Source organism: Rhipicephalus microplus, chromosome 9 (assembly GCF_043290135.1).
Source record: "Rhipicephalus microplus isolate Deutch F79 chromosome 9, USDA_Rmic, whole genome shotgun sequence".
Taxonomy (NCBI): Eukaryota; Metazoa; Arthropoda; class Arachnida; order Ixodida; family Ixodidae; genus Rhipicephalus; species Rhipicephalus microplus.
In genome coordinates this window covers 12055989-12070486 of record NC_134708.1, presented here as the reverse complement: position 1 = coordinate 12070486, position 14498 = coordinate 12055989, and the positions used below count along the sequence as shown (strand labels likewise).

The 14498-nt window shown below is 46.7% G+C and overlaps 1 protein-coding gene across 2 annotated transcripts in view; it reads left to right on the top strand.

Moving 5' to 3' along the window:
* Positions 1–12886, top strand: part of LOC119163474 (uncharacterized) — a 403044-nt gene extending 390158 nt beyond the window's left edge. The window contains exons 6-8 of one of the 2 annotated variants that reach the window (XM_075873143.1): positions 4921–5094; positions 5648–5718; positions 6171–6304. In XM_075873143.1, coding sequence (XP_075729258.1) covers positions 4921–5094; positions 5648–5671 — 198 coding nt within the window. In that variant the 3' untranslated portion in view covers positions 5672–5718; positions 6171–6304. Of the gene's footprint in view, positions 1–4920; positions 5095–5647; positions 5719–6170 lie in introns of both variants that reach the window. The other variant, XM_075873142.1, reaches the window with a different exon arrangement.
* Positions 12887–14498: the final 1612 nt, after the last annotated feature.

The following is a 14498-nucleotide window of genomic DNA, read 5'->3' as shown; positions in this document are numbered from 1 at the left end:
CCGCATGCCACACAGTCACAACACAGAAAACCTTGATGATCGAGTAAGTGCTCTGGAGTAAGTATTAGCAAATGGTAGTAAATACGTGTTCTCTGATCATGCTCTCAAATGTTGATGTACCGAAATGGTAGTGCCATCTGGTAAACAAACCTGCAAATGCTCCTTTTCGCGTGCAAACTGTCATTGCCTAAATAAATGGCCATTGTATCTTTCCTAAATGTAGTTTATATAAACATATCACATAATTTACATGTTTATAATACGTTGAGTGTTTTGAACTGCCATATATAATTAGCGCTCATTTAAAGCATAGTAATAGTACCAATGACAATGTTCCAAAAATAGCTTTGTCGGCCCAGCTTCTCCTCTAAATGTGTATATTAACTCTATGCTCGGTCTTTCTGTTCCGACGTGGGAGCGGCCCACAACGTGCAAAAGCTTGTTCCGCAGGGCCAAATAAAGTTTATCCATCCATTCATCCATCGGCCTTGTATATTTAGGGGATCCATTGTGGAAAAAGTGATAAGAGATTATTTGAGGTGAGAGAAAAAAAGAAAAAAAGAAGGGGTAAAAGATACATCGTGCACCATTTAGCATGAAATAGCAAACAATTGTCTAACAAAAAGACCTCAACAATCTCACCAGGACTTCAATAAGCCGTGTGTTTCGCAGTCACATTAAACATGTTTGTGGCTGAATTTGCTTTTCAAATATGCAAACCTAGAAAAATTATATCCTGGCAGGCGTATGTTGCAGAAACCTATCTGCAACAAACGTTTTGCCACCATCTCATGAAAAAGATAAAACAAAAACTCAGCTCCGCCACAGTACAAAGCTGTCATTGAGTAAAGCACAGCAAAAGTCGGAAGAAGCCACAGTTGTGTGCCTGCAAAAAGCGTTTCTTTTTTTTTTCCAAGATGGCTATCACAGAATACCCAAATTTTCTTCGCAAATCCTTTTGTATCCGCGGACCACTGTCGAGTTTGGTAATGTGGCTTTGATCAAAAATGGATGGTTGGATGTTTGGGAAATGCCTTTTGAATCGGCCGCCTACCTTTGGCAGCGCCTCTGGCGGGAAATCACCGCAAGATCTTCAAATATCCACGCATTCACGTGACGACGACCACTATTCTTACTGAAACAACGCCTCCTAGATTTCCTGTGCCTGCCGGATTATCGGCATTCACTTGGGAAGCGGCGGTCGTTGGAACTACTGTGATGGCGCCACTCAAGTAGGGGGTGTCTTCAAACAGGTTTTTATGTTTTGGAGCTTATATGCAACAAAAATAACGTCAAAAAGTTTTAAAAAGGCGTAAGCGTAATTGTAATTAACCCTACATAAGTGACGTCGTCAATTAGCAAGCAACTTTTTAATTACAAGGGATCCTTTAAAATAATAATAAACGCCAAATTGCCGATCTTAAAGGCCGAGTACAAAGACCCTTACACCTACGTAGGCATCGTCGCCATAGATGACCGGCATTTCGCGCTCATCTGGCAGGCACGGGAAATCTAGGAGGCGTTGACTGGGATAACACGAGACGTGAAGGTAAGATATAGATAAGACGCTGATTGGTTAAAACACTTAATTTCTAGAACATTCTTTTCTGTACCACTATTTAAGCAGGCATGGAGCTCCGCTTGGGTCAGTTGGCTTCATTCTCTGGAGTTGTCAGCTTTGCAAAGATAAGACTGCGCACCTCAACACGACTAGCCGGTCGCCCCAAACATCAGCTGTAAAAACTTCACCGATAGCAGCCAGCTTGACAAGCAACTCAACTTCTGTGCAAAGTTTGTTAATTTTGTTGTCGATCAGTGTGGAAGTGAAGCGGGCGGCTAGTAGCTACTCAAGACAGGTCGGCTTGACAAATTCGAAACCGTACTCAACATGCCTTCCAATTCCCGCCGGGTAAATTGTTTTTTTTTTTATATATAATGAGTGCGTAACTTAATATTTCACTCGTAACATGCAGATCAATTTGTTTGTATCAGTGTTCTGACGGTGCTATACCGGCCTGCTTGTGAATCGTAATTCTTCTTTTTCCTTGTTTCTGTGAAACATTTCTTGCGTTTAATTGCTACATGTGCTCCTCTGCATGTAGAAAGCTATCGCACGTGATGGAGTTTTTTTTTTTCCTTTTCAATATTGCCGCAAAAGTTAACGGGCTGGCAGTATCAATGTTTCTAACTGGTTGATAAGAAAAAAAGAAACGTTTCTAATCGGTGTAGCCATAGTTGGGGCTGCACATGGTGTTATCGCTGTGCAGACCGCGTATTCGTTAGCTGTGCGTGTGCCTTAACTTTTCACCTACGAAGATATTTCTGAAGAACGCATTATTTTATTAGCGGCTCAGCGCGATCTGCGCATTCAATGGGTGGATATCAGTTGCAATCAAAACAGTACTTCTACTAGCGAACAGACGCAAAAACAGAAAACCGTTTAAGTGTAGGAGAAAGTTAGCTTCTAGTCATTGCAGTATGGTCGCACAAGAAAAAAAAAAAAGACGTTAAAAATAGCATTCCTGTGCTGAATCATTGATGTGTAGCAGTGTGTAATGCATGCTGGATCCACGCTACAAACACAGCGACAAAAACAGAGCGACATCTTCGGCTTGGTGTGACCCCCGGCAATGTCGTGTAGGTGGAGTTATGGTGGATTCCATTTTGAGAACAGGAGTGAAGCGGTAGTGCAGTGAGAAGCAGGACCGAGAGCAGAATGACTCAGTATGTCACTAGAATGCGGCACGCTCTCTGAGAGCAGGCGAAAGCGTGATGTGTGGGGAGACCTTGCGATTAAAACATTCCAAGCCCCAGCATTCTCTGTGGGTCAGCAGCAAAATACGCGTGCAATTGGACAGTCACATGTTCTTCATTATTTTAGTGGTCCTAGGTTAAATAAACAGCACCATCGGATAACTTAAGGCAGACGGGTGCCCTCCGCCATTTATTACTGTTCTAACTTCTTCCTAGTCTGCATTCCATTCCTCTTCTTCAATTTTCCTTGTCAGACTACTTCACCCTCCCCCGCTTCTTTTGTTTACACGTCCGGGTGTAGTACTTACACACATTACCAATGGAAGCACACTCAGTTTGTCCTGATGATCCTAGATATCAAACTGTCTTGAAAAACCGTTCTGAGATGCTGTTTTAACCATGGGAAATGGTTCATAAAACTGATCATTGGCCGTGCAAATTTAATTATGGATTAGAACAGAGTCTTCGACTTGTATATATGGAATGTCACTGTTGAGTCTCTTGTTGAAGTTCCTCTTCATGCGCTGTCTATAGGATTCACAGGCTCACCTTCTTTTTAGCAGTCTTTTGCGAGAGTCGTGGACATCGCATAGGTTAAAGGACAAGCTCTTCTAGTACTTGTAGACTCAGATCCACCTTCACGGATTTCACATGAAGAAGCCCCTCGTAGCCAACGGCAGCGTCCTTCATCACTTTGTCAGTCAATAATGCAGAACTCGCATGACGAGGAAGGTCCGTTTTTGTCTCGCCTTAAACTTCAAAACCCGTAAAGACGACGTACTGCGATGAGGTCTGGTCAACGAAGAACTTAATCCACATGTCCGCCTTTGGCTGCACCGAAATTCTATAGCGGTCCTAGATTAAATAAACACCATCATCGAATAACTTAAGACAGAGGGGTGTCGTTCGCCATTTATTACTGTTCTTTCTAACTTCTTCCTCCTCTGCATTCCATCTCTCCTCTTCTTCAGTTTCCATTTTCAGACTGCTTCAATTATTCTGATACGTAGTATGTTTGTGCAACGATGCATTCGGCAGACCTCTAGCTGTCATCGTCGCCACCCGTATAAAACAGGGGTGTGAAACTCTAGACATGGTGGCCGCCATTGCCGTCTCACTTGCCAGCTGAAGCGAAGTTCAGAGACTGTGACTATCAAAAGTCACGCAACTCATTGACTGCACCTACTCCGCTTTTCAGGCGAGAGCTCTACAAGCTCTGGCTGCTCTCGGTGTAGCAAAAAAGCTCTCGCTCTTCTACTGGATCACAGTGCTCTTACACCTGTTTGACCACTGAAACACGCACGCTCTGGAGAGAGAGAGTACTTTCAGCGTGCTTTTGAGTGCTCCTGCTCTTTTTACGGAATGGGCCATTAGTCATGAAAACCTCGGTTGAAAATACGACACGCTTCTTCACATTCCGTTCGGCTGTTTATTATTATGGTAGATATTGTAGTCCAGCTCCGGAACTTCCAGTGGCCTTATACTTGCCAGATGCAATTGAACAAACAAGCAAATACTTATCACAGAAGAAGTAGAAATGTAATATATTTGCATTCTTGGATATAGTTTTAACTATGATGAAAAAAACTATTCACTTATACAAAAGCGTGTTTAAGCAATCATCTAATAGCTTTGTACAGTGAAAATATGCACAACTATGATCAAATGGACATAGCTTTTTTTTAGCATTGTCTCTATTCAGTTGAAGGTACGCTAGCTAGCATTTGAATAACGTTACTAGTTGATCCTCCCAACATATGTAGGACTTCGGCAATCAACCATAGGTGCACCTACGGGGATGAGCTCTTGGGGGCACTAAGTCGGTCCCATACGTTGACAGTAGGACGTCAGTAGGCCTGCGATAAACCTTCGTGCCTCTTTGATTGAGAACCCTGTGAACTCAAGTACACAATGTCGTTGACAAACATGCTATTAGTGCACGACAAACAAACATTGGTAATCTTGATGTTCACTAAGATGACTATTTGCTGGAAAAATGCAAATAAGCCTAAAAAATGCACGACAAGTGACTCGGTGAAAAAACAAGCCCGTATCCACTGACTATACGCGGAACTGGCAACTGCAACACTGCCATACGCCGACTGATGCCCTAATCTTCATTCACGCCAACATTAGTAATCCAGAAAAAAACAACTTTTTTTGCAGCTCAGTGCTGTACAGGTCAAGTGTATACCATGCAACAAGAGCTTCACTGGGCCAAAAAGTTATGCGGAGCACAGGGAAAGCAAGCAGCATCAAAGGCGCTGCGGTGAAATCCCCTCTGTCGCATCCCCGCCATCACGTCTACCAAGTGCACCAGATTTGTCCCCGTCGCAAAATGTGAGTGCTAACTTCATGAATGCTCATAAAGAAAACAGATTTATGAGCCGGTCTTTTGAACCATGTAGCTCGTTCAATCATGCTGCTTCCAAATCGAATTCAACTGTTACAAATGTGCAACCTACAACTGTGACAAAAAATGCTTCATGCTCATGCTACAGATAAGCAAAAAGCACCTAAGTTGCACTGCTTTAAGGTTATCGTGAATTTGGTAAAAAGTTTTTTTAGGCCTGTACTAGGTATGTTATCAGTGTGAGTATCCCATCTCAGATCATTAGAAATTGTTATTCTTATATATTCACGGTTAGAGACTGTGGTTAATGGGGCAGTTATCAATGGCAAAATAAAAGTTGGACCTGTGTTTTTTGCGTGTTATTGCCATGGAAACACATTTTCGAATATTAAGGGACATTTGCCATTTTGCACCATTTGTGTACATCTTTTGATGCTCTGTTCGGAGTTAGGTGATCGGCAGGAATATTGATTTCTTGGTGAAGCACGCATTTGAGAGGGGCCAATCATTAATGAATATTGTTAATATTATTGGTTCTAGTACGCTGTCTTGTGGCCTGCCTGATGTGGCTGCTGCTGTTCTAGAGGTGGTGTCCTGTAACTGTAAAAATTGTGAGTGGTTTGTTAAGTAATCTTTAATACAGTGTACATTACTACTATCCCCAAGAGTAACTTTTAATTTACTTGTTAATTTGTTATGTTAAACAAAATCAAATGCTTTTGAGAAATTTAGGAATATGAGGTCAATTTGTTTATGGCTGTCAATGGACTGGGCTGCATTGACTATAAATTCCAAAAGGTGGGTAACCGTTGAGAGGCCATTTCACAAACTATGCTGTACAGGAGACAAGCTATGTTTTTTTTTTCTTGGTAAATACTTACGTACGCTCTCAAACAACATGTTAGCATTCAAACAACATGTATTAGCATTCATAAGGAAAGTGATTTTTCTTGCAATTCCTTGGAGGTGTATGCGTTGCAATGCATTACAGTCTTTACGTGGCGTAGCAATTCCCACTTGTACTAGTATTTAGCACGATTGTACCATTTCACTTTCTCCACAGCCTAGCAGCAAACCATACAAGTGCCTGACATGCAATGAAAGATTCCCTGGACCAGAAAGCTATGAAAAGCATGGGGACTTCAGTATCGACGGCAAAGGATGCCTCTCTGGAGAACTCTCTTCACCCGCAATCAAAAATTTAATTCAATGCAACGCCTGCAATACCGATATCTCTGGCGTCCAGAACATGAAGGAGCATGACAAGGGAAAAAAAGCACAGAAAGGCTTTGGTCGTGCTTCAGGGCTCTTCCTCGGTGTGCCTTGATGTTCCTGCAGACAAATCATGTTCACCATCTTATACAGTGTATAAAGACATGCCATCATCTCCACTGATGCCGCGTATGCCAAACGTTCAGTCATTAGAAGACGATAATGATTTCTCTCTAGAACCATTGTCGTTGGACACTCTAGATCCAAACACTTTCAGCTCGAACCCCCACAATGTTCCTTCTGGCTCAATATCATTTGCTGCCCGTGTTCATGTTTCTTCCACCAATAATAAAGGGAAGCACAGTGAGGCTGTAAGGCCTGTGGAGGACGGAGACCAGGAGCAATGTGTAAACCTCATAAGCAGTGCGGAAGGTCGCGCTGCCGCAGACATTGGTGTCAATCCTGTTTACAGTGATAATGGGACGAAATGCGAAGTGGGTGGCCTTACAGGGTACGGTTGTAAGAAGTGTGGCATCCTCTTATTTATAAATATAGAGGCAGCAAAGCAGCACTACAGAAGCGATAGTCATAGGGCTGCTGAGTGCCCACCTCCCCCATTTTTTTAATCATTTTAAGAAATCTTTTAGTTTTTTAGGCTGCAAAAAAACATTTGCGAGCTTGTGCTAATTATGTATCTGTCGAATCTACCCCGTGTTCTTCGTTAAACCTTGTGTTTAAACAGACTAGCATGTTAATTGCATTTTATTTATAATTTATAAGGAGTTCGACATTATTTGCCTCTACCCATTTCCAGGATTAACTGCTCGTTTTGTTCATATCAAAATCAGCACCTACGCGTTTATGCACTACTAGTATCTCGTTTTTTTTTTCTTACTTTAAACTTTTTTTGATGGTTTGATTACTAACATGCAATTCAGTTCTGTTTTTATTCTTGAGTGATGTTTTCTTTTAAATAATGGAAAGTCTTTTCACAATTTGTGCTTGCTTTTTTAGCTTGTTTTATGTCATTATCTCACATTTATACTCATAGTGTTAAGGCGTTTAATAGCCGGTCCACAGCGAGCAAGCACAATGGCGACAGTAACGGCCAAGCACGGGCTCTCAGTGCGAGCGGCGTCCTTGTTGGGTAGCCCCACTAGAAGGTACTCAAGAGTTCGACCCATTTCATAGTTCGGAGGCTTCGCTACAATTACCCCGGGGTCGAAGAGGGAGCCGCCTGGCGACCTAACAGCTTGTTATTATGAGCGGGTCATAATAAGCCTTCAGGCGCTCCACGTTGACGATGTCTCGCCCACGGCGGCGCATGTCCGAAGATTGTTCAACGGGTTCGATCAGATAGTTGACGGGTGAGGTGCGCTCGATGACACGGTAGGGGCCTTCGTATTTGGGACGTAGTTTGGAAGAGAGGCCAGCGGCAGAGGTCGGGATCGAGAGCCATACAAGCGCACCAGGAAGGAACGTGGGCTCAGAAGTGGTGCTGGCATCACGGATACTCTTCTGCCGCTCTTGCTCTTGCGTCGTAAAAGTCTTGGCAAGCTCGCGACACTCTTCAGCAAGCCTGGCTGTCTCGGAAATAGGTTTACACTCAGATAGATCCGGCGTGTACGGGAGTATCGTGTCCATGGTGTGCGACGGGTGCCTTCCGTACAGCAAGTAGAAAGGTGAAAAACCAGTCGTGCTCTGAGGGGCGGTGTTGTAGGCGTAGGTGATGAAGGGCAGTATATTATCCCAATTAGTGTGGTTGGCAGCGACGTACATAGAAAGCATGTCGCCGAGGGTGCGGTTAAAGCGTTCGGTGAGGCCATTCGTCTGTGGGTGGTAAGCAGTAGTTTTGCGGTGGACAGAATGGCACTCCGTCAGAATGGCTTCGACGACTTCCGACAAGAAGACATGGCCTCGATCGCTGAGAAGCTCTTGGGGTGGTCCGTGGCGCAGTATAAATCGATGCAGCAGGAAGGACGCAACATCGCGCGCAGCAGCCGCAGGGAGAGCGGCGGTTTCGGCGTATCGCGTTAAATGGTCAACGGCAACGATGGCCCAGCGGTTACCAGCCGACGTCAGAGGAAGTGGTCCATACAAATCGATACCTACGCGCCCAAAGGGACGGTCAGGGCAAGGTAACGGTTGTAGACTGGCGTGCGACATGTGAGCTGACGGTTTACGGCGTTGGCAAGTGAGGCAAGAGCGAACGAACTGCTGCACATAGCGGTACATCCCGCGCCAGAAGTAGCGTTGTCGAATGCGATGGTAGGTTTTGAATACCCCAGAGTGCGCGCATTGCGGATCAGATTGGAAGGATTCACATATCTCTGACCGCAGACTGCGGGGTATCACGAGTAACCACTGCCGGCCGTCGGCGTCGTAATTGCGTCGGTGTAGAAGGCCGTCACGAATGGCGAAATGGCGAGCTTGACGACGCAATGCACGCGTGGATGGCGTTGCGGATGGATCAGACAGCAAGTCGATCAGCGGGCCGATCCAATTATCCTTTCGCTGTTCGGTAGCGATTATGTCAACGTCAATGGCAGAAACAGCAGCCGAAGATACTGAGCAGAGCACATCACCTTCAGGCAGAGGGGAGCGTGAGAGGGCGTCGGCATCAGCATGCTGGCGTCCATTGCGGTACAGCACGCGGATGTCGTAGTCTTGTAAACGAAGAGCCCAACGGGCGAGACGGCCTGAGGGATCCTTCAATGATGAAAGCCAGCATAGTGCATGATGGTCGGTGACGACATCGAATGGGCGACCATACAAATACGGTCGAAACTTTGTAAGAGCCCACACGATCGCCAGGCACTCTTTCTCCGTGACGGTGTAGTTTGTCTCAGCTCTCGTGAGCGTACGGCTTGCATATGCTACGACATATTCAGGGAATCCGGGTTTGCGCTGCGCCAGGACAGCGCCGAGGCCTACACCGCTGGCGTCTGTGTGCACCTCCGTCGGGGCCGTAGGGTCGTAGTGGCGTAGAATGGGAGGAGATGTCAACACATGGCGGAGCTTCGCGAACGCGTCGTCGCACTCAGACGACCACGAATTGAGGGACCCGTTACTTCCAAGGAGCTTCGTCAGCGGTGATATGATCGTGGCAAAGTTTCGTATGAAGCGTCGGAAGTACGAGCACAGGCCCACGAAACTACGCAGTTCTTTGACGGACGCAGGTTTGGGGAATTCGGCCACGGCCCGAAGCTTGGCTGGGTCAGGAAGAATGCCATCCTTGGACACGACGTACCCAAGGATGGTGAGTTGCCGTGCTGCAAAGCGGCACTTCTTCAGATTTAGTTGCAAGCCGGCATTGCTGACACGTGCAAAAACTTCTTTCAGACGTTGGAGGTGCGTAGAGAAATCTGGAGCGAACACAACAACGTCATCGAGGTAACACAAGCACGTGTGCCATTTCAAGTTGCGCAGAACGGTGTCCATCATGCACTCAAAGGTCGCAGGTGCATTACATAGACCAAACGGCATGACGTTGAATTCGTACAAGCCGTCGGGTGTGATGAACGCAGTCTTCGGTCGAGCGTCATCAGCCATGGGTACTTGCCAGTACCCCGAGCGCAGATCGAGAGAAGAAAAAAATTCGGCTCCGTGAAGGCTGTCAATTGCGTCATCGATGCGCGGCAGTGGGTAAACATCCTTGCGAGTGATCTTATTGAGCCGTCTGTAGTCTACACAGAACCGCGCAGAACCATCTTTCTTCGCAACAAGAACAACAGGAGACGCCCATGGACTGTCCGAGGGCCGAATAACGTCGCGTCTGAGCATATCATCAACCTGCTCGTTAATTTCCCGACGTTCAGCAGGCGACACGCGGTAGGGACGTTGCCGTAATGGTGGATGGGCACCAGTGTCGATACGATGCGTAACAGCGGACACACGACCGAGAGAACTTCGCCCGACATCGAAAGAAGAACGATATTCTCGCAACAGGTTCAGAAGCTGGGAACGCTGTACCGACGTGAGGTTGTCATCAATGCAAGGGCCAAATACATCAGGAGATGACGAATCAGAAGTGGAAACAGCACTGATGGTACGCAAATTGGGACAACGCGAGTCATCAGGTACGTCCAGGACTTGTGCGTCATCCACTGGTTCCACTCTGCCGAGACATTCCCCTCGAACCAAGGTAACAGTGTACGGGGATGGGTTGGTCACGAAAATAGAGGCGTTGCCCTGGGTGATTTGCACGGTCGCGAAAGGTACTAGCAACCCTTTCCTTCGGCAAGCACGGTCGGATGGCGAAACGAGTGCAATTGTGTCGGAGAGTCCAGCGCAGTAGACAGATACACCCATCGTGGAGCTTGGAGGCACTATGGTATCGTCTTTCACGAGAATCTTGCTCACTTTCGAAGAACTGTCTTCCGGCGTCAAATGCGAGAAGGGGGAGAGTTCAATTTCGGCGGCGGCACAATGGATGACGGCGTCGTTGCGGGAGAGAAAATCCCACCCCAGGATGACGTCATGAGAGCATGCGGGAATGATGATGAATTGGGCGACATACAGAACGTCCTGAACGACAACGCGAGCTGTGCACCCTGCTGTAGGATGGATACGATGCAAACCGGCGGTACGAAGGGACAATCCAGAAATTGGCGTCGTCACTTTACGAAGCAAGCGGCAAAATTTTTCGTCCATAACGGATACTGCAGCTCCTGTGTCAATAAGAGCAGATGCGTGAACACCGTCCACAAGCACGTCAATGACATTAGATGGGCGGCTCTGAGGGCTTTCACAATGCGATAGCATCGCAGTCCTTGCCTCGGGGACTGCGACGACTAGTTTTCCCGCTCGTGAGCAGCTGAACTTGGCCGCATGGGGGACGGGGAACGACGTCGTGGAGACGGTGACCTACGAGAAGATGAAGCTAGGCGAGTTGGCGGTGGCATAGACGGCGTTTCCTCGTGATAGGTACGCCTAATCTGTCCAGCAACAGGCGACGAGATATGGGGCGTCTGTACGCGAGTGCAATAACGCGCTACGTGGCCGGCGTAACTGCAGGCAAAGCAAATGGGCCGGTTGTCGGATGTGTGCCATCGGTTCGCCGGGGTAGGTCTTGTCCATGACGCAAGAGCCGATGGACGGAACGGTGGCTGGAAAGGCTGCAGGGGGTGCTGGAGCTGAGTCTGAGAGGTCACGTCAACATACGTAGCCGGCATACCCGCTGCAAAGGATGGAGGTCGTGCGGCAGCTTCGGCGTAAGTCAGTGGGGCGGGCGCTTGAACGACTGGAGGCGGCCTGGCGACCACTTGGGCGTAACTTGGGGGTACAGGAGCCGGAAGCTGTTGTGGGTGGTACGCAGGCATAACCTCCGCTATTTCCTGCTCAATCGCTCGGCGGAAGGGGGGGGAAATGGTAGTGGCCGATTGTTGAGCAGCCGGTGGGTGGGCGAAGGGCAGGAGAGAGAACTGCCGTGCGATTTCCTCACGTATGAAGGACTTGAGGTCTGCCAGCAGTGCCACCTGGTCACAGCTCGCCTCCAAGCCTGCAAGCCCTGCATCTCGTGGTGTGGAGCGACGGGTCATCGAACGCTGCCGGCGGAGCTCCTCGTAGCTCTGGCACAGCGTGATGACCTCAGCTACTGTGCCTGGGTTTTTGGCCAGCAGCATCGTGAAGGCATCATCGGCAATGCCCTTCATGACGTTCCGGATCTTGTCTGATTCGGACATGCTGTCGTTGCATTTCTTGCATAGGTCCAAGACGTCTTCAATGTAGCTGGTGAATGATTCACCGGCCTGCTGAGCGCGTTCGCGTAAGCGCTGCTCGGCTTGCAGCTTACGAACGGCAGGGCGGCCAAAAACGTTGGTGATAGCAGTCTTAAAATCGGACCAGGTTGCGAAATCAGACGCGTGGTTGTTATACCACATGCCAGCCACACCCGCGAGGTAGAAAACCAGGTTGCCGAGTTTACCTGCCTCGTCCCAATGATTGGGGACGCTGACGCGTTCGTACATGACGAGCCAGTCCTCGACGTCGGTGCCATCCGCGCCGGTGAAGACAGGTGGGTCGCGGATGCGGGGGACACCGGAACATGGCGTCGGCGCAGGAGGAAGCGTTTGCTGAGCGGCGTCTTGTTGCATGGTTGAAGGCACGGTACGGGATCTAAGCTCCAAGGGCATCGAATGTGAACCAAAGATGTTTGAAGGGCACAGCACCTCCACCAAAATGTTAAGGCGTTTAATAGCCGGTCCACAGCGAGCAAGCACAATGGCGACAGTAACGGCCAAGCACGGGCTCTCAGTGCGAGCGGCGTCCTTGTTGGGTAGCCCCACTAGAAGGTACTCAAGAGTTCGACCCATTTCATAGTTCGGAGGCTTCGCTACAATAGGATTTTCCTTGCCATTCTATTCCTATTTAAGATTAATATTAATATTTTTTCATTGTTATTCCTGTTAGGACTTGTATGAAAATTGACAATTAGTTTATGATTGTTGTAGGTATGAAAATTGTACCAATTCATGTATTTGTTTCTTTTATGCTCCCCTTACACAATGCCCTGTTGGGTCTGTAAGGTATTTTGAATAAATAAATGACTTTGCATGTAAACACTTACCTTTATTTGTTGCTTTTGTACATTATGATTATTTTGTGCTGTATGTCCTGCTTTATTTTATTGCTTCCTTGTTATGTATCAGCTATGTTGCCATTATATACATTTTATCGGTAATGTCAAACGACTAATAGATGGTCTTCCTGGCAATGTTTTAAGTCTGAAGCCTCCTTCTGTACTTATGATGAATTAAGAATTTAATTAGGAGAAAAGGTTTCGATTAGCTGTCAGATGCAACTATTGCGCTTTATTACCTTGGCAGCTTACTGAACTCTTGGCATGGCAGCGTTGTGTAGTCTTTGCTGCAGCAGCTTCTATGTGTACAGTGTACAACTGAACTTTGCAGAACAAAAGCTGAACTAGTCGGTATGGACTAATCAGTGAATACGTTTGACGTTTTGTACTTAACCACTATAGATAGGCTGTATATAGTGGCAGAAGCCTAAAAGCTGCGAAGGCAGACTTGTGCATAGGCAAAAATCGGATGTACACATAGAGGAACAAGGAAGGCAATGTCACGACCAATATGGATAGGATAGTCGAGGTGGCAGAGGAGTTCTACAGAAAGCTGTACAGAAGCCAAAACAACCAGTATGATATCGTGAGAAGCAATAATAGTCCAGAGGAAGTGGACATCCTACCAGTAACGACAGGGGAAGTAAGGAAAGCCCTAAAAGGAATGCTAAGGGGGAAAGCCGCTGGTGAGGATAAGGTAACAGCGGACCTCCTGAAAGATGGAAAAGAAATTGTGTTAGAAAAATTAGCCACCTTATATACGAAGTTCCTCTTGACGTGAAGTCTACCAGAATCTTGAAAGAACTCCAACATTATCTTGACCTATAAAAAATAAATCAGCTTACTGTTCATTCTCTACAAACTATTTGCAAAAATAATAGCTAATAGAATTAAGGTGACATTAGAGTCCAATCAACCAAAGGACCAAGCAGAATTTTCTACAGGCTACTCCACAATAGGCGATATACTATCAATCAGGTGATTGAGAAATGCATGGAATATAACCAAGCCCTACGCATAGCCTTCATAGATTACGAGAAGGCATTTGACTCAGTCGAGACATCAGCAGTAATGCAGGCACTATGGAATCGGGGCATTGAAGAACACTATATAAACATAGTGGAAGAAATCTGCAGTGGATCCACAGCCGACATTGTTCTCCATAAAAAGGTGACAGAATCCAAATAAAGAAGGATGTAAGGCAGAGAGACACGATCTCTTTGATGCTATTCACCGCGTGTTGACAGGAGGTTTTCAGGACCCTAGATTGGGAAGAGTTTGGGATAAGAGTTAATGAAGAGTATCTAAGTAAGCTGCGATTCGCTGATGACATGGCCATGATGAGTAACTCGGGGGACAAAGTGCAGCTCATGATTACCGTACTAGACACAGAAAGCAGAAAAAGGTCTGAAAATATATATGCACAAAACTAAAGTGATGTGCATCAGTCTCGGCAGAAAACAGCACTTTGCGGTAGGTGGAGAGACGCTGCAAGTTGTAAAGGAATATGTCTGGTTAGGACAGGTGGTAACCGCTGTGTTAAACCATGAGAGCGAAATAACTAGAAGAATAAGAATGGGGTGCATCACATTCGGCAAG